Source organism: Python bivittatus, unplaced genomic scaffold (assembly GCF_059951505.1).
Source record: "Python bivittatus isolate LINGU-HERP-01145 unplaced genomic scaffold, Pbiv_v1 ctg000050_np1212, whole genome shotgun sequence".
Taxonomy (NCBI): domain Eukaryota; kingdom Metazoa; phylum Chordata; class Lepidosauria; order Squamata; family Pythonidae; genus Python; species Python bivittatus.
In genome coordinates, this window is record NW_028277033.1 from 3,589,876 (window position 1) to 3,611,192 (window position 21,317).

At 38.7% G+C, this 21,317-nt stretch overlaps 1 protein-coding gene across 4 annotated transcripts in view; it reads right to left on the reverse strand.

The window, feature by feature from the left end:
* KCNMA1 (potassium calcium-activated channel subfamily M alpha 1) overlaps positions 1-21,317 on the reverse strand; it is a 523,843-nt gene that overhangs the window by 177,226 nt on the left and 325,300 nt on the right. For all 4 annotated transcript variants that reach the window (XM_088128983.1, XM_088128982.1, XM_088128975.1 and 1 more), the window contains exons 7-9: positions 20,872-20,947; positions 19,170-19,340; positions 16,854-16,945 (exon numbers count right to left, since the gene is read on the reverse strand). In XM_088128983.1, coding sequence (XP_087985109.1) covers positions 16,854-16,945; positions 19,170-19,340; positions 20,872-20,947 — 339 coding nt within the window. The remainder of the gene's footprint in view (positions 1-16,853; positions 16,946-19,169; positions 19,341-20,871; positions 20,948-21,317) is intronic.

Sequence of the window (21,317 nt, forward strand, 5' to 3'; positions counted from 1 at the left end):
TTTCTTTCACTCTGCACTGCCATTTGCCTGTATGATGTGGTTCAGTCCAAAACTGGTTTCCTTTGAACACTCAGAATGTCCTTCTCGCTTCATGTCAGGCATGGCATTGATTAATCCTACTTGTCAACTTTCCTATGACCTCTTAAACACCACATTTTTTCCAGTTCAAAGTGCAGTGTTCAATCAGTCATCTGTAGATGAAGGAGAAATCAAGTTGCTGATGATCTGAGGGCCAGTTCAAAGAAGAAGCAACTCCCTCACAAAAGTACACAAATCTAAGTTTTTCTTCATGAAATGATTTATACCCCAACTTTTAACCCTAACTCACAGTTTAAATCCTGAATAAAATTTTAAGATGCTAACAATTAAAAATTGGGATTTTAGAACGTATCTAAAAGTATGGGAACCTGCTTTGGCTCAAAAACTAAGCAACAAAGAGCTTTCAAAAGTTCTACAATACATTTCAGTCAACTTTGGTCATAATTCAGTCATCTTTGGTCACCATTAATTATATTTATGAAGTTTTTTTCCTCATCTTCACTAATATTGTTTTGGAAATAACAGTGAAGGGAATTTTTTTAAAAAAACTTAAAAGCATTACATTTGCATTTAAAACTGAGGTGCTGGTCAGGAATTACTGGTTCAGTATATGTGCGTAAAATAGGATGCTAATTTTTGTTTTTTTTTCCCTTTGTTTCTAAAAGTGACCCAAAGGGGGTTTTGCAAACAGGTGGGTCAATGTACTCCACTGACAGACATGTCATGTTCCCAAATGTTCTGCTCCTTGGTGAAATCCAATTTAGTTCAGAAGATGGGAGGCATCCTGAGAAGAATCTTGGAGTTTGGTGGGAAGGAGACCCTTTCAAATATCAAGATCTCCAGTCATTTGGGGCTTTTCTTAGCTTGAAGTAATTCAGAGCTTTTACAATACTCAGCTTTTTAAGCTGTGTGTTGAAAAACAGTTTAGCATTCATTAAAACTTTTCTATGCATTTGGCAAACAATCTTTATCAGACTGTATTTGGCATCAAACTGAAATTTCTGAATGCTCTTTAAAAACATGGCCTTTGTCCATATTGGGCAATCTGATGTCCTCCAGATATATTAGACTTCATTGACTCCAGCCAATATTAAAAAAAAAAGCAAGTGACGGTGGGAGTTGTAATTCAAAAAAGATTACAATCCCTTTGCTCTGGAGCAATCTGCCCTTTCAAAGTTGGGACAGGCCTTTCTCAGCCAACGTTTCAGAAAGCAGAGAAGGCAACAAGCCTCAAGGGCAGAAGGTGCTACTTCGCTGGACATAACTACTCAGTGGTGATATGGATGTAGTCTGGCTGCATGATATATTTTATTTTTGTTTCTTGAGGTGTTTTTATGTACTTTATTATTTGGAGGTATAAGCTGTCTAGAATCTTTAACATAGCTGGCATACAAATTTATGTATAAATGGACACATTAAATTTTTACCCTTCATTAAAAAAAAATCATTGGATAATCAAGTGCCACTTGATGATTTCAGATATGTGAACGACAGCCCTCAGGACTTCTAGCCAGCCATAGCCCCAGTGTGAAAATTATTATGGAGGTTCCCTCCTGAAATATGTCACTGTATGAAGTTAGGCGGGTAATGCCAAAATATTAAAATTGTTTTTAATTATAATTATAATTATAAAATTATAAATATTGTTTTTCAGATACAGGTACAGTAGCCTGTTGTTCCTAAAGGGTATTATCCAATACTAAATATGATGTTCTTTTGGAATCAGGTGGCAACTTCATCTATCTATCTATCATCTATCTCACCTCCTTAATTTAAAAATCCATCTCATTTTATTCTGGTGTTATTGTCTCAGTTTTATTGCTTGATTTCTTTTATTCTTATTTTCTATTGTTTCAGCTTATATTGTTATATTGTTTTTATTTGATTATTCATGGCTGGCTGGGGAATTCTGGGAGTTGGTGTCCACCCATCTTAAAGTTGCTGAGGTTGAGGAACCCTGGCCTAGAGAACTGACCCTGATAGGGAAAGAGCGAAAGCAACCATGTTTCCAGTGGAAAACGTCAACCAAACTTTAAGTCAGCCATGGAAACAAGCAGGATCAGATTCAGGCATGGGACCTTTAACTAGTTCAGTCCTGTAGTACTGTGGAAATTCAGAATGATTTAATTAGGGCTTAGGCAATGCTGGGATATTCTTGGTTTTCAGTTTAATATCAACAGTGTATCTGTTGCACCATTTGGGGGTCATTTATTTTGCTATGGGAGTCCTATCATGGTGTAATGGATTGTGAGAATGACTTTGGAAGACAGGGGGAAGAGAAGCTGCCTAGAGAACAATCAGATAAAAGGGGGAGGAGCCTGCAACTGATAACGGGCAGAGAAAGACACTTAGAAAGGATCTACCCTTACTGATCAGGGGACGCGGTGGCGCAGTGGCTTAATGACGCTGAAAGTTGCCGGCCAGAAATGGTTGACACTTCAGCGGTTCGAGCCCAGCTCTGCGCAGCAGAGTGAGCTCCTGCTTCCTCCCCAGCTCCTGCCAACCCAGCAGCTCGAAAACTTACGTGAGTAGGTAAATGGGGACTCTCACTCCGGTGGGAGGAAAAATGCTGGCAGCGCTTGCACGAGAGACGGGAGCAGTTGCCGGTAGCATGGAAGCCACGCACGCCTGAAAAAGGCGCAAAGCAATGGAAACCCCGCCTCCTGCACTCGCCAGCTGGGCTCTGCTCTAGGAAGAAGGCTCTGGCAAACCACTTCCGAAATACCTTGCCTTGAAAACTGCAGGGACTCGTTCAGGCAGTCGCCACAGAATTGGTCACGACTGAGTGTGGATAAAAAAAAAACCAAACCCTTACTGATCAGGCGGTAAAAAGGGACGGCGGGAGATCTGTACTTTCAGACGTGCATGATTCTGTTAACATAGTCTTACAATAAAGTAGAATTAGTTCATCTTGTCGTGTTTCCAATCTGGTCTACTTGGGAGGCTGACATGGGAACAACCAGATCAATTACTATTTTTATTTATTAATCACTTTTATGTACCCGCCATCTCCCTAAAGACTCTGGGTGGCTCGCAAACAGTTAAGAAAACCAATGCAAGTAAAAACAATATAAAACCATATTAAACGTTGCTAGCTATTTATAGCTCCCAGCCTCCAAACAATTCACAATACTTGCTCTTAGGCAAAAGGCTGAGAAATGTATACCAATGTAGAGTAGTTATTAATTTGTTGGGTGAAGACTGGGGAGACCTAGGTTCAGGTCTACCCTTTAGCCTTGGATGCTTAATGGGTCACTTTGGGCTAATTACTTTCTCTTAGCCCAGTGTTGTCCAAACTTGGCCACTTTAAGATGAGTGGACTTCAACTCCCAGAATCCACTCATCTTAAAGTGGCCAAGTTTGGACAACACTGTCTTACCCAGCCAGCTGCCTGCAGTTCCTGGAAAAAAGGTAGAATAGAAATCTTAAAAGTAAATAAACCACAGGAAAATAATAACAACACTTGTTTGTATTCACTTAAAATGCTCCATCTCTTTCTACAAACTGGCTACTGCTCTGTTTAACGTTTAAGTCTATGAGCATTTTCCAATGAAGCACACTTTACTGTTATTCCTCAATATTCACATTTAGAATATGTAAATTTACTTAGTTCCTGCCTATTTATTTCTCATGGCATATAACTCCTAGATCCTTCAGTCTACACTAATGTAAGCCAGCATGCTGGTTGGGAATTACTGGTTCAGAAGATGTGAAGAAAATAGGATGCAGATTTTTTTCCAATACAAATAACTTTGCCAACAGCAGTTACCAAATCAGTTCCATTCCCAACAATTCATGCAACAAAGTTAAGAGGTACCCTAAGGGAAACACAGTAAAGACCAGTTAGATCATGCAAATTACACTCCAATTTTTTTTTTTTTAAAAAAAACATAAAATAGCAACTTTCATATAATACTGTGGTGGGACCTTTCCTCTCTGTGCAGGCAAACAATAAAAAATGCAAAGTTCCCTTGGCTGTTTATTTTCAAAGAAAATTACATCCATTCTATTGGAACAAATATAAAGAATCTCTTAAAAAGTCATCCTTGCCATCCTATCACAGTAAATCACTGACAGTAAATTGCAAATTTTGTTCAACATCTACTGACTACATTGTATTCATTTTGTCAAGCAAGTAAATGAAATGTGACATATATTGATCTAAATGTCTCTGTATAACTATAATATTTATATCAAATACATATGTCGTGGTTTTTCCCTTCTCCCCTCCTTTTTCGCTTTCTAATCATGTGTTCATCTCTTGGCTGCCCACCCTCTCTGTTCTGTTTCTCTGGTAATTCTCTTCTCTGACCACAATTCTAGTAACTAGCAAGCTTAAAATAAACTTAGATAAGTAGGAAAACTCCAAATCCACGTGAAAACTATAATGAAAAATGAGTTAATTCCTAATCATTGGTTTCCTCTTTCAAGTATACTTGGACCACCTTTACATGGAAATAAAATTTATCTGGTTCATTCCTTCTGGTTTAATACTTTTCAAATAATATCAACCCTCTACTTCCTTTTTTTTAAATCTCAGATTGTTCACCTAACAAGTTAATATTAATTTTATGTGTTTAAGTGTTTTATGGACTGTTCATTGTCCACAATAAAGATTCTGTTCTGTTCTGTTCAGATTGTTTGCTTGATTGCTAAAATTTACAATCATTTAAAAAACCAGAACATTGCACAAAGAGGTCCATCACCCACTTTAACCCATATCCTGGGGACAGAACCAGGTATTAAGGACTTACTTAAATAGGGACAGGGTTGGGACCATACAAATCTTGGGGAAAATGTTGTTCCAGAGGGCAGCCACCATGATGGAGCTATCACAACCCAGCTTAATTAAGAAATCACACAATATTTCATATAAAAGAAAACTCAGCCGAAATCTGTTGGGAAAATGCTAATTTTAACATTGTTAGGTGGAGATGATAATCTCAGAATTGTGCAGGGATTAATTTAAGTTTAGTCTTGCCCATAAAATACATAAAATAAGTTATCATCAACAACTTTGTAGACTATCACACCTAGCTGAATCTAAAAGATATCAAGAAGCTAAGACCCATAAGTACTTAGATGAAAGACCACCAGAAAATCAAGAGGCTTTGTGGGAGAAGCCAAAATACATAATACATCTTTCATGGATTATATGCTTTGCACTTTCTACCCATCGGTCCCCAAGCGGATTCTAACTGACCCAAAAGGAGTCATGATGGAAAGAGTGAAAAGGCTATTAACAATGCACAGAAGAGAACTTGTTTCTTGAACTTCAGTGATTGATAAAATCATTCATAGCAACAGTGGTATGACCTGGATACTGTGCAGTACAAACCAAATTGTCTCATTTATCATGCTGTTTGCTATCAATTGTATGTCTATGAGATAACACATCTATTTTACAAATCCTTGTTGGTCATTAACACTATTCCTTCCAAATACCTGGAGTTTTCAAGCTAAGTATGAGATACTTAGTTGGGGTGTGAATTAAAGTTTTTGTGTGGACTGGGGAAGGATTCAGCAACCTACGACCCCCATATTAGCCACAATGCCATCGGTCCCAGTACCATTTTGCATGAAATGTACAGGACTGGTTAATATGACAAGGAAACATATGACCTTCTTTGTGATGCTTAGTTGGTATCTAGCAATATATCAAAATTTGTGGACCTTTTTCACAAGGGAAATGGCCAAAATAATTCTGAAAAGAATATATCCACACCTAATCTGCAGCAATGCATTGCTGATACCTGTTGACAGTCAACATCTAAATATAAACATAGGAACAAGAAAGAGTATTTCGGAGGGTTCCCCCCACCTTAGGATATAATATTCTAAGCCAATTTTCCAATTTGCTCTCTTTTTAATATTCATATCATTAAGGCAGTTATATATCCACAAGTTTATGGTAATGTGATATCATAATGTTTTTGGGTTTTTTTTAAGCCAGGGAACAGCCTCTTTCCCCCACTGTGACATTCTACTATAATCAGAAACAGCTGTAGGTAAAATCTGTTTTGGGAAAAGCTAAAGAGAATAAATAGATGGCAGCAAAAAAGGATCATTGCTGATCTTAAAGAATGATTTGATATGGGCAAAGACATTATGCATACTGATTTGAAGATCACAGCATGTTTCTGCTGGACTTGGAGATGCTTGGTACCCTGCATTCTGAATTACCTGAAGTTTCTGGACAAGTCCTACAAAGGGGTGCCTCTTAAAACTCCATCTATTTATGGATGATGGAGACAAGATCTGCCTTCTTGAGCAAGACGAAGAGCAGCCACCCAATTTTCAGCACTTAAGTGACATCTGATCAGTTAGAGCAACTGAACCTCTGTTTGGAAGCCTCCAACTAGAGTACCTACCTAAATAAATGTGTCTTATCTGGATAGAGCCTTATCTGTTCACCCATATAATTTTAAAGGGGTATCCAGACACCAGTTAAGAAGGTTCACAGCCTCCCTAAGGCAAGCATTATATGTGTGAGAGAACTAAGCATCACTTGCAAACTCGTAGCACTTCAGTCCAGACCTCAGACTCCCTTCAGTGGTTCCATACGCATGCGCATAGGAGACAAGATGGAGCTAAGCTAACAGTTATAAAGTGGAATAGAAATCATCCAGCAAAATCTTCTTGGGACTGGGTACAGAAGGTGTTGTCTGGAGTCTGAAGGCATCCCCTTTTGGGTTCACAGAGTGGGTGGCTTGCACATTTCAGAGGTTGGGGGAGTTGATTCCTCAAGCCCTTCAGATGTCTAAGGTATCCATTTAACTTGTGAAGCTTGTCCTTAGATGGTCCTCCTTTAGAGGATAGCCCTTGACATACTGCGCAAAGCTTGATATGGTCTTCAGCCAATGCCAATGGAGTGCCTTTAGCCATTCCCTCACAAAGGATCACACCCGCTGTAAGGTGTGGACTCCTGACCTTAACCTGACTTTAATAAGTGGTCCAAATGAAGCAGCAGAACTGCACTCCCCATAGCCATTCTCAGGCACAAGACTTCCTTCCATCAGAATGACCAAGTCTTCTTTCATCCCATGGCCAAATCTGAGCTTTGTCACTTTTCTCTGGCATCCCATGAGCCTTTATGTCAAGCTTCATGGCAACCTTCGATGACAATGAGAGTTAGGCCTTTCACTTTATCGCCCTTGCCATCTTTTATCTTTATTTAATTAATTTTATTGTAATTTCCTTGATTGTTGTGAGCTACCCAGATTTGTTGAGAGTTGGATGGCATTTGAAACAGAAGAACAAATGAAAGAATGTATGATAAAGTAGGCTAAACATTTTGGTTATAATATACAGATGAAACAATGGGAAAATATGTGGTTGAAAGGATTGAAATTTATACTGTGTTATAATCTTAAAGAGAACTTTTATAAAATGATGTACCGTTGGTACATGACACCAGAAAAAATGATCTAGAATGTATAAAGGTACTTCAAATCTTTGCTGGAAATGTGAACAAGAAGGGTCATTTTACCATGTTTGGTGGACGTGCAAAAAAGCTAGAAGATTTTGGGTTTAAATGTATACAGTGATTCAGAGGATTTTAAAGATTAATATACTACTGAAACCAGAACTTTTCCTCTTGGGACTGATGGATAAACAGTTGGAAAAAAGTCATGGAACTTTGTTTTTGTATATGATAACTGCAGTGAGATTATTGTATGCCCAAAGATTGAAAGGTTCAGCAATACCTACAATGGAGGAATGGTTGGTGAAGATGATGGAAATTGCTGAGATGGCCAAACTGACTTGTTTGATTAGACAAAAGACAACATCTAGGCTTATTTCTGACTGGAAACCCCTTATGGATATTTTGTGTAAAACAGAAAAAAATGAAGTTATGAGCTATGGTTTTGACGATTAGGATAGATTATAGAAAAAGAGAGTCATGAGGTAAGAGGTAAATCTACAGCTGTACTTCTAACTGCTGTAGAGAAGATTGGAAGCCACTTCTTTATATCCTTTTTCCTTTCTTTTCTATTTTTCTTCTACTTTTTTCTTCTTTTTTTTTTTTTTTGCAGTTTAGCGTTATCTTTTATTTCTTCCTTTTTTTCTTTTTTCCTTCTTCCTTTTAGTTTGTATTAATTTTTACTTGTTTTTAAAACTCTCAATAAAATTATATTTAAAAAAAAAAAAGAATCGGCCAGCATACACTTTAATAAATTATTAAATTTGGCTGGCTGCACAGTCAGCCAGATGTTTAGACTGGATTTGGCATTTTTATCCACCTACCAAGTCCTTTCCAAGGACCTGGGATAGGCAGATGTTGTTGTTTAATAATATTAAAGGTATTGTCGCAGGATATAACCCGTTCCAAGTAAAGCTGCCTTTTGAAATTGACTGATGGTGATTTTGTTAATGCCGGTGGTCTTCAAGTGGCGCTCCAACGTTTTGGGATTGCACCTCCGGTGCCTATAACTATTGGTACTATCTTTGCTTTCTTTTGCCATAGTTGTTCTACTTCTATTTGCAGGTCTTTGTATTTTGTGATTTTCTCCCATTCTTTCTCTTCTATTCTGCTGTCTCCAGGTATTGCAATGTCCACTAACACAACTGACTGGGAGAGTTAATTTAATTCTATGCCCAATGAAGTATGTTTTCTGCTGTTCACTGAGTCAAGTGGGTATTTCTGCAGATGTTCTTCCACTTGTTTTGGAGATATTTTGAGATATTGAGTCCCTTGCCAAGGTCACCCAGATGGCTACTGTGCCTAAGGAAGAACTAACACCTGAGTTTCTCACTCCTGGTCCACTACACCATCCTGGCTTTCATTCCTCTCATCTTTGAAATATCAAGAGAAAATGAAAAGGATTCATTTTTCAAAATCCTTGGCAAGGATTAATGAAAAAAGCAAAAAGAAATCAATTACTTTTAAGTAAAGATTCAGACTCAAATCACAATGTTTAATCAATCCAAGGCGTTCTGTTAACTTCAAGTATCTGTCTTTGTGTTTATTCTGTCTTTTCCTTTTTAAAAAAAAGAAAAAAGAGAGACAGAAACATAGCTATCAAGTGTCATATTTTCTTCTGGAAGGAATCTCTCACAGATTGTTATTATGATAAGCTGATGATTTGAACTTATGGTTTATAAATTAAAAAAAAAACTATGAAGAAACTTCCAAGAAGCAGAGAAGATCAGGGTACAGAACTGAAGCTTGCTTAAAATAAAAGGCTCTTAAATCCATCTCTAAATGTGGAGGCCACAAGACAAACAAGATTCGACAGTATTAAAGCACTTCCAGGGCAATCCTCTTCTGCCACTGTTATTCAGTAGATGATCACCCCCAAACACTCAGGTTATGGTTTATAGTTACAGACGTTTCTTGTTTTGACCAGGAGCTATTTTAATCCTGCCTGGTATGAGTTAGTTAAGAAGATGCCTTATTGAACGTCAACTGGGTGAAGATGGGAATGTAGCTCTGTCTGAAATTTGCCCAGTTGAGTATCAGGCCTTGCACCAGCTATGACATCAAGACTAGGGAAGGATAACCATGATTGTTAATTAGACTCTCAGAGCACTGTCCTGGAGTGCCTTTCCTGGAATAGGGCTGCTCTGATAAGCTTAGGCTGCTGCTAGTGCACTGATCTCATATTGGGACTGGTGTTGGAGTTTCTGAGGCTGCTTGCCCTGGGGGTCCTCAGTCCCTTGGGAGAGGGGTCTACCGCACCTCATGAATCCATGGCCTCCATGGTAACCATGGACTTGTTGCAAGAATTCACAGTCCTAATCCACATGGTAGGGCATGTGCTTGATCTGGCCTTTATTTCAGAGTAAAAATGAAACATGATCTGAAGACAGAGGATATCAACATCCATCTTTGCTGTAGTTAGGTCATTTCCTCATCAAACTGTGGAACATGGACAACATGAACCGATGAAGTGCTGGAGGGCCACTTAGAAAGATCCATCTCAGAACTCCTGGGGTTTTTCCTGACTCTTTGGCAGGCACTGATTTTCTTCCTTGGTTGACCTGTGGAATATGGATGAGCTGGCTCCAGCAAAGCCTCTCTTCAGTTGCCAATTCTAGGCAGCTCATCAGTTTAACAACAAACTGAGGTAAATGAAGTGACTGAAAAGATGACTAGAGTGATAGTGCTGAAAACCAGAAGTTGGCATAACTGGGCATTTGAAAGAGATCCTGTATAGCCTACACAGTAACAGTAAGAGTAGCAAAGCACTAATTCTTCCCTGTGCTTATTTGTGTGCACCTGGCAGCTCTGTTTGGGAAAACCTAGACCCTATTATATAAAAATGGACCAAAACACTGACAAACACACTGGATGGATGTGTGGGTTTCTTTGTGGATAAAATCACTTGTATCCACTCTGAGCTGGACACCACTTGGGCACCATCTACTGTGGGTTGAACTCAAACACCACTGGACTTGATTTATGCCTATACTGTCTCCTTTGGGCAACCACACAAGTTGTGAGTGGTTGGTTCCAGGTCATAATTAATACCTCATTAAGGAAGAAGATCTTGGCGCCTAATAGGTGGTGGTGTGCCCACTCCTGAAATCCAACAAGTTTAGACAACTTTTAGAGAAAGTTGTTGAAAAAGTGGTAGGGACTCAGCTACAGAGGATTTGAAATGGGACAAATTATCTGAATCCTTTTCTGTCAGGATTTAGGCCTGGTCAGGAGACAAAAACAACACTGCCCACTCTAGTGGATGACTATGGATACTCAGATGCAGGGAAGTTAGATATTGATCCTTCTAGAGTCTCTACAGTGTTAGATACCAGTGAGCATAGTATCCTTCTAGCCTGCCTGCAATGGTATCTGAGGGCTTGGTGCTCTCCTGTTTAACATCTACATGAAGCTGCTAGGGGTGGCCATTCATCAGTTTTGGGTTAGGAGTCGCCAATGTGGAAATGATACCCAGTTCTACAATGTCACCATAGGCCAAGCTGGAGGTGCATTGGAGGTCTTGAATAAGTGCTCAGAAGCTATGAGGATCGGGATGGGGAAAAACAAACTTAAATTAAGCCTTTCCAGGACAGAACTGCTCCTCATCAATGGACAATATGACACCCAAATAATACTGGTTTGGACTTCCCACATAAAGAGTTGGTCTGTGACAAGTGGAAGCAATAGCTAGGAAGGCCTCTGCCTGTTATATCCCTGCTTAGATATGGAAGCCCTGGCAACAGTAACTCACATTTTAATCACCATTCAGTTGGACAACTACAAAGCACTCTACATGGGTCTGCCTTTGGAGATGACCCAAAAGCTGGCATATAAGGCAGCGGCTGGAATTCTGGCAGATCAGTCCCATCAGTATACAATAACACACCTCATGGTCGCCGCTTTGGTTAACAATAAGCTTCTGGGCCCAATTCTCAAAGTTCTGGCTGTTACCTTTAAAGTCCCCCTTCCCTTTTCTGAGATACATGCGATGTTCTGAAGCAGTCAGTTTTCTCATTAGTAGTTTCCCTTTTATGGCAGTGTGTCCTCCCAGAAAGACACACAGCCCCACCCTCTTGGCTTTTTGTAAGCAGGTAAAAACAGTTGTATTCCATGTTTTTGGCCTCAGCTGAATGGGGATACCATGTTGTATTTTTAACTATTTTATAGGAACCCAGTTGCTATTCTAGTTGCCTTGTTTCTGTTTTACACTTTGCTGCCCAGAATCTGTTGAGAGGGGATGGCCTAGAAATGCTGTATGGCGCACAAATAAATAAAATAAAATAAAATAAAATAATAAATAAATAAATAAATATATGCAAAAAAGGAAGAGATATGCCTCAAAGTAGCATTTGAGAATATCCAATTTTTGGATGATCATTGGGCAATTATCTTCCTTGAGGAGAGAGGGTCTTAATATGATAAATTAATTAAAATAACTCACTCAGGAATGAACTCAAATATTTTAAATGGCACAGGCACACATACAGTTGTGTGGTGGTGAAATGATACTGAACTGACTTACTTCATGGTTCAGTAGTGGATTTTCTCCTTCTGCTTGCAACAATAATTATACTAGACATGTATGCAAATAGTGTCATTATTAGGACAATGAAGCACTTCAGATTCAATTAGAAAAAAGTGCTTCAGAGTGTCGGGTCCTGAATATAGTAACTATCTGTGGCTCCTTAGAACAGCTGCATCTTTTTCCAGGACCATGTGGCATCTGCAGAAAACAGCCGCGCTATCCTGAGAAAGAAGTGGCTGCTGAAAAGAGGTGAGACACATGGTGCTTTCATGCTCCTTCGTGCTCCAAAGCACCTTTTGTGATTATTTCTGAAACACAGCACAGCCCTTGACATTATAGTCATTTGATTTTGTCTGGCCAGAGTCAGAAATTTCCTGGTGATAGACAACTGCAAACTTTTTGTGCACGCCCTTCATTTATGTACATATTTTGGTACACATTTTGAATTACCAATCTCATTGTGAAATTCTGAACTGTGTCAGATTTCAGCACGTTCTTGACAAATTGGTAGCATTCTCTATCATTTTGTTCTACCTCAGTTGATTGTTTCATCATTTCTTGACATGGATGGGAAGGCCCTGAGAAGTTAGGGATTCTGGATGAGATTCAAGGTGCTGGTTGTCACCTATAAGGTCCTGCATAGCACAGGGTCAGGCTATTTGTGGGACTCCCTTTCACTCATTGTTTCTGCTCACCCAACCAGATCTAGCAGAGAGGGGATGCTCTGGGAGCCGTCCGTTAAACAATGTCATCTTGTTGGGTCCAGGAGTTGTGCCTCCTCTGTGGCAGTGTCTGCCTTGTGGAACAGCATCTCCCCAGAGATCCAGATGGCCTCGACCTTATTGGCCTTTTGTAAGGCTCTGAAGAGCTGGCTGTTTCCCCAGGCATTTAGGCCAGGAGGTTAGGCTAGCCCTGTTGTTGATGTGTTTTTATGATTGGAAGGTGTTATTTAGCTGAGGCGCCATGGATTATTGTTTTAATTGGTGAGTTTCAATCTTTGTAGGCCACCTAATGTCACTGCTGTGAAAGGGAGGCCATATAATTTCTTTAAATAAATGAAACACATACATTCCAGATCAAAACAATTCTATACAGTATAACAACAGCCTGATGGTATTTGCTTTGTTTTAAGCTCCATACTGCACATAATAGAACATTTATATATTATTTAAATAGTATGTTTAAACAAAGGTACTTAATGAATACTTCTTTCTGAGGGAAGAACATTCTCCATTAGACTCTGAATAACATCTTTCAACAAAGTTTAGTGGCTCCAGTTTTTCAAATACATTACATTTTATCTGGAAACTTTTTGACATTAGGAATTGCAGAACTGTATTCTTTCATTAAGTTTGCTGCCAGGGTCTATGCTGAGTTGTTCAGCTAAAGGCCGAATACTGCTAATTATTACCACATGCCTTTTATCCAAAGCAATGGAAAACTTATTGGTTCTGACAGCCCATTCCCTCAATGTTGAATTCCAAAGGAAAACTCAAATTTTCAGCCAAACATAACATTTCATCAATCTTGTTCTACTGACTGCAAAAGCAATATCAAACATAGGGCTGCTAATGGCTTTTCACTCTGCCGTTCCCAAACTCCTATGCTCTGATGAAAGATGTACGTGAGCAAAGGGCTTCTCCAAGGCATTTAGTAATTAGCTTTTTGAACCAGGAAACAATGCATAAAGTCGAACAGTCTGTGCACTGATGACAAAATTCAGCTCCAGTCAACAAACTGTACTGGCAAAAAGAGACAGATGAAGAGAGACAAACAAAGAGTGCATTTTAAAAAGTAAACAAAAAGCCCCAGAGATAAAATAAATTTAGCAAGGCCCAAAGCCAGCGGGGAAGCTTATAAACTAACCGTCAAAAGAAACAGGATGTGGGAATTTGAAGACTGGGTCTACCAGACCAACGCTGGGCATGAGTGACAAAACATATTCTCTTAGTAGCTAGCTTCTTGAAAATGCTATTTATTAGCTCAAGTCTATGCACAACACAAATCCCTTTCACTCTGTTGTCTCATAGTACTTTATTCAGAGTTCACCCAACTTAGACTGAAACCATATCCAGTTTCCTGTGAGTAAATCAATAGGGGTTATTGCTGAGGAATACTAAATGCTGAAATAACGCAGCTCATTTAAAAACTTTGCGGGCCCTTCACTAACCTTGAAGAAAACTAAATGAAATATGAAAACACTACTACCTCTTGGGGAGGAGGACAAGTTGAAACTGTACATAAAAAGCATAATCTAGCAAAAACAAAATTGTGATTAAGCCCTGGTGAAAGCCAACGGATAAAGCCATAACTAGCATAACTCTTCTTTGACTACGTTTAGCAGGAATCGCAAGATCTTTCACGTTCTGCCAAATGACAGTATCATCTTGGATTGCAGGAAAGGGATATGAAAACTCTGAGTATTCCCCTATGGAGTAAACTCTGTAGCAATAGAAATGTTCATTTTGCTTTTGAGTGGACCATAAACAAATTAATACCAGCCAAGAATATCATATTGTTTTTTCCCAGCTAGTGACTTCCAGCCATTTTGAGACCAGGATGCCTGACTCTGAAATGCCTGATTTTAACCTAGAGCACGTTTTTGACTGTGTTAATATTGTACTACAGTACTTTTTCATTTCCTAATTAGGTTTAATTCATATTATTGATTGTGGTGTATTGAATAGTGTAAACTCCGGTGAGATACTGTGCCAAGAGCCCTGTGTATAAAAATATGTGAAATAAATACATGAAGAAACTAGTTTAGCATCCATTAGCTATATCAGATCAGAATTCTAGGAGCTGTACTTGCACCTTATGTAGAAAATATGAACTTTAGGAGTTTGAAATCTGCTGATGTGTAGATTGGCTTTCAGCTGCCAATAATTAAGACACAGTATGTCAAGTATTTTAAATGGTATCAACAACATTTTCAGCTCCACAACTTGAATCCACATTTAGAATAGCAAAGTGTGCATGTCAGTGCTCCAAACATATTTGGATTTGGATCAAAATTTCAGTTCAATTTTGATTTACAGAATTCTTCTTCATGACAAGTCCTTTGACAGCATTAGGCTTTGAACATTTTAGATGAGTTGGGTGCATCAGAGTAACCTCGACAGTAGGAAGAGAAATTAATTTCAGTGTCCCTTTTCAAATGAAGTGTTAAGTGTCTACAAAAGTGCACTTAAAGTCCTGGAATGCCCGTGAAATTAAATATTAGTTTGGAATTAGATGGAATATGATTATATATCTTTGGGATTTTATCAATAGTAGAAGCAGAAGCTCCATTATAATCATAATTATATCATCTCATATTAAAAAATGACAAGGACTTCATGATTTCAAGAGACTTCCAAATAAAAAATGGAAGTTCTGGGATTAAGGGGAAAAAAAAAACCATTGATTAAAAAAGAGAGGGCTAGAAAATGCCATTTTCTATAGATTGTGAAAAGGCAAGTAGAAATTCAGTTTATTTATTCCACCCATCAAAAAGAGATATAGGGTTAGTTATACCAATTGGGAATGGTAAAGTTGTCTACAGATTACTTCCTCGGCCAGTATAATGTGAATGCAATATTGTGGAAATTTAGAAATTTCTACAACCTGGGAGGGGAGGTTAAGAACCTTCATATTACAAGTTAACTATTGCTGATAATCCAAAGTGAGTTTAGCAAATTTAGCAATTTGAGGTTAGCAAACTTGGCATAATTCAGAGATCTTCAGAAACTCCTTGTGTCATTAATTAAGGTCAGATACACTGTGGTTCAAAATAAAAATTAGATTTCTGAGACAAAGTCAAATCAATGAGGAGCTGTATCTAACTTTATTTTCAACATGGATTATGTCCACAAGGTAAATGGTTTAACTGAGAACATTTAGTTATATGTTAATATTACTAATGAAACATTAAGTTCGGGTGGGGAGAAATGGATTTATACACATCCTGAAGCAATATGCTTCAATTTTTTCCCTTACTGAGTCTAATATGTCTGACTCCCAGGTATAGGGGTCCTGGTACTGAGGACCCTAAGGTATTAACAGAGGTCACCAAATCTTTAGTGCTAGGTAGAACTCTCATAGCTACATACCTGATTAGATATCTGTTTGGAAATATTTTATCTGTATGATTATGACAATCCTTTTTTAAGCCCCTAAATTTGTACAGTTGTATAGTATGAAGCCTCTTTGCACAGCTGGGAGTTTCCAAGAATAGGTAGTTCTGCAGGAGCATAAATGAAGGTCACCTACTGCACCCTACCCAGATGAGCAAACAGCAGATATAGAGATGTTACTGGTGACTTAAAAAGCAACCACAGAAATATTCATACATTGAGATATCACTCTTTAATTCCATAATCTGACCACAGTACCAGTGATGAACAGCAGGGAGATTGTGCAAACCGTGTACTGGAATTGTGCACCATTTGTATATAAAACAAGAGACCAAGGTGGCTTGCACATTAGCACAGCAAGCTTGGGAAAGGTAGGATATCTGATGACAACAGGACGCAACTGGCCCTGCACCTAGACGTAAAGCAAAATGAATGGGTGGGGTGGGTGGGTGGGGAGGGAGGGTGTCAGATGCCACCACCACGTTGGGCTCAATTTCCACCTGGTCTCTCAGCCTGCCTCTCTCATTTTTTCAGTTCTTTCAACTTACTTTCTGCCTCGGGTTGAATTATAAGTTCCGCCGTATTTCTTCCGATTAAGGATGAGAGCAGCAATTTCTGGCACGTAGCGCGCAAACATTGCCTACATGCATGAAAGAAAAGCAAAAACAAAAAAGAAAAGAAAAGAAAAGAAAATGGCATGCAGAGAGTGTTCTGCTGCACCAAAGCCAGCAGACCTCCTCGGAATACTTACTTTCTTCCACTAACCGCACTATAGGAACCACCATATTTCTTGCGGTTTCCTATTAATTCTATGATTTCAGGGACGTAACTGGCAAACATGGCCTAAGGAAGAAGACAGGAGACAGAGAAAAGACTAAAAAGAGAGGCCAAAGGAAGGGGAGGGTGTGATGAATATTATAAGAAGGTACATCATCCTTACGATCTGAAAATGCAAGACATAGGTCTATCAAGTCTTTCCTCAAAAAAAGATTGTAAAAAGTCGTCGTCTCAAAACAAGAATGTTTGGAGTCAGTGTTGGTCTTTTAAAGGGACCCATCTGGTCAGCTACAGAAAATGGTCAGAAGAGGAGACAGAAATGAAAAATAATGCCAAAAAAAAACCAAAAAACCAAAAAAAAAGCCCCAGTACAAGAACAAAATTAAGTCAAAGTGGCATTCAAGGGATAAAATAGTGTCATAGCTAGTATTTTCGGAAAGGGGTGAGTGGAATTTTCCGAAGATTATTTACTGTCCAAACACCCCACAAAGCCAAAACAAAGCAAAATGTCTTTACTGCTACTGGTGCTTGCATTATTTTAGAGAAGACAGATGAGTTTTTTCCCCCGTTCGCAAAGATTACAAAACAGAAGCAGAGTGGGTTTCTACACACGTGAAAATGAACATGATGTAATTTTGCTTTTAAGTTCATCTTTTTAAAAGTTGGGTAAGAACATGTAAGGATGTAAAAGGAAAAAAAAGGCAATGAGGAGAAAAAAAATGGATTCTGCCATGTTTTGTCCAACAAACATTTTGCTTGTGGCCGGATGCTTCGAAGAGCTGCTGCCATTAATGTTGGCCTCAATATCTACCTTCTTTGGAAATGAATGAAAAAATACAAAAATGTTGAGGTAAAACTACAAAAAGGAAAGGCGTGTGTGTATGTGTGTGTATGGACACCTTAATGGCTTTTATGACTGTACTATATAAATATACAAGTGTTTACACATACACACATATGCACATCTCTGCACACACACATACACACACATCTTGGGCTGAATAAGTCACTTACCTTACATTTCAACCCTACCACTGGTTGCTTTTTAACACAAAAATGCAGTAGCTTTTATAGAATTGTTACTTGTGATTTTAATTGGGGGATATTTATATTTTTATTGTTTTTATTATCTTGTTTTTTCATTGTAAGCCACCCAGAGTCACCCTCTGGGGGAGACGGGCAGCATATAAATTTAATAATAATAAAAAAAAAAAATAGCTAGCTAGCTGTCTGGATGCCTTTGGCACTGAGGAAAAAAAAGTAGGCAGTTTATTTGGGGACAACAGCTCTCTAACACTTGGGTCAACTTTGTTCAGTTGACCCAAGTCAACTTATTCAGCTCTTTCAGCACCAAGCAGGAGCATCTGCAAGGGGGTCCAAAGAGTCAAGGTGACGGTTGCACCCGTGCAAAGTCCTGCTCCTTGGTTAAGTGCATCCTTTAGGTTTTGATCATCCAACTAATATCCCAACTTTCTTTTACTCTCCCTGCAGATTTCTCTGCATCAGAGGAGCATTATTTGCCGTTCTGTTAGAAAATTTGTAATGACTGCCTACTATAGCCTCTTACCTAGTTGCTATTAAGAAGAAGGAGAATTCGCTTTTCCCATGGCCTGGGAAAAGCAACCCAGGCAACAGCTCTTTAAAGAGATCCTAAACCACGGTGTTTGTTGGAATTTTGGGAAGGAACACAGAAGGGAAGGGAAGGTTCTTGAAACCGCAACTAATTTCACCTGGACTATTACCTTCAGCGCAATTTTAACCACTAGTCCCAGGGCCTGTGCACGCTTTCAAAATAATTTCAATGGCATACTTTGGACCTCGTGCCACTGCAAGGCCAACCTCTCCCTGCTTTTTGTTAAAGCTTCTTTTTCTTTCTTTTTTCCTTTTGGGTTTCAGCTGCGCCTCAAAAAAGTTGCGCTGCTTTAAGGAATTTCCTCACTCGCGTTGACCCTCTTTTGAAAGCAGCGGCGGATTTTCTCAGGGATGCTCGGAAGCGCACAAAAGGTCAAGCTGGTTTCATGAACAGCAGAAGAGCTGTGAGGCCCAAAGGACCGTTTCCAAATGATTTTCAAAGCTTGCACAGCCCTTATCCTCACTTAATGCTGCAAATTCTTAAAAGCCCTTTCCCTCTCTGCAAGCATTATTTCCTTAAGTATGCTATTGTTGTCATATTTTAATTCAGTAAATAGCTCTTCAAAATGCAATAAGGGGATATGTATTTTGAAGCCGTAAATTAGGGTATAATTGTTACATTAAAAAAAAAAGGCAGAATATAACATAAATATTTTACCAATCCCCCTAGGATGAAGAAAACCATGAAAAGACGACCAAGTGTTGTTTTTGCATAAACATCTCCATAGCCAACCGTGGACATAGTAACCATTAGCAAATAAACACATTCCCAGTATGTAAGCGCTTGGTTATTTTGGAAGTTTTCCCAAGGATCCCCTGAGTTCTCCACCTATAACAAAAGGATAACAGCAAATAAATATTTCATATTCTACAATGCAAAAGAGTTACTTTATTTCCATTCATGAACCTGAAGGTACATGACTAATATCTTGGCAGGAAAAAAATCCGACTCAGATATAATCTCCTTGAACAGCCAGAGCCAAATTCTCTTTTTAGCAAGGGAATACTTGTAATATTTCATGCAGCTCTTATGATGTTGAGTGCTCCAAACCTCAAGAACTCAGTGGACTGGAGTAAAGAAATGATTTTCTTTATATAAAATCAGTTAGGTTATATAGCAGTTGGAGTGATCCAAATACAGAATCCCATTGTGGAAAAAAAGTTAGGAATAATCCTAAAGTAGTAACCATTGCTAAGGATAAGGGAAGAACATGATAACCGACTTAAATTTCTAGGAGCACAGGATAAAAATCTAATAACTGATAAACTATGAATGCATTAGAAATATACAACTATGTCTACATATATCTGACATTTAGGACTACGTGTGGTGGTGGATTCTAGCAGGGGTGGTCAAGAAAGTCAAGACGGAGTCAATGACCACACAATTGGGCTTCAATCATGTGGTTATAGCTGTCATATTTGCTTTTTCTGGTGCTCCCCCCTCCTCTCAGACACACCTGTATTCCAGTCCATAGAACTTTGTGGAAACTACTCTTTCGATCAGTCCCCAAGGAGTCACAAAATTCCTCCCTGTTACAGCAGCAAGTAGCTACCGCAATAACTGTCACTCAAGACAACCCCAAGTAGAGGAAGTATGAATTGATCCTCCCCAATTCAGGAGTCTGGCAGGACCTATTTTCAAAGAGTAGTTCAACAGCACCTTGGGGACCTAAACCTCTCTGTATCATTCCAATTTTAGTATATGTGCTGCTGAAGTGAGCAAGGGGACCTAATTCTCAAAGAAGGACAGGATGTGTTAATGTACTTTAATTCAAGCAAGCAACACTGTACACTCATTTTCAGGAAAAATGAGCATTGGGTGTGTGTACTGCAAGTAATAGTAATATATAAAGTTCTTGATATTTTATAAGAGGCTGTCTTGTATCTGATACCACATTTTATTTTTTGTTTCTAAGACCACACTGCCACTTAGTGGCTTGTGGTTGTTATTGTCAAATTCAGTCAAAGTTCTCCAGAATTACAAAATCAGAGCCAAAAATCTTCTGGCTTTCTCTTCCAGTAGTTATTGTTTTCAGGCAAAGCAGCTGTGGGCTTTGAACACCAAAGAAAATCACGGTATTTCATGCTGTTTTCTCCTTTTCCCCTCTTAGACGAATTTCTCCCTGAGAGGGAAAAGATGCTATCACTAACTATACCTAGTAATATTCAGAGGAACTCAAAATGCTCCTATTACGTTTTGCTGAACAGCAACACATAAGAGATTTGCTGCGTTAGATTAAACCACCAAAAGTGTGGAAGAAACCCATAATGCATTTTTTTAAAACAATTATCTATAGCTAGATTAGTTCATAATAAATGTAAAGCTTCCCAAATAAGCATTTTCCAGGCATACTTACCAAATGTATAAATCCAGCTGCTGTCAGCCATGTGCTAATAAATATTGAGCACAGATTCACTAACTTGATGGAATTACTGGTTGAAAGAAAAGGAGAGAAGCAAACAAATTCTTCTCAGAGTTTGTTTTACTGAAACATTCCCCAGCTTTTTCAAACCTTTCTTCCTGAATATCCATAAACCCATCCCTCCAACTGACAGGTCAGTTTCTCAGCATTAAAGAATCATACTGCAAAACAGGTTCAACATCCCTTTCAATAAACAAAAGACATATGTAAAATAGGAAACAGTTGAAAATGTAAAGAAACGAACCGGTCATAAGTCTCAAATCTTGAGTGCTTTACTGGTGGGAAAAAAATGTGTCTATGAATGAACAACAACAGCTCATAATATTTAGGAAAAAGATCTACTTGGTGTTTTCTGGCACCCACAGCTAAAAGGAAGCACC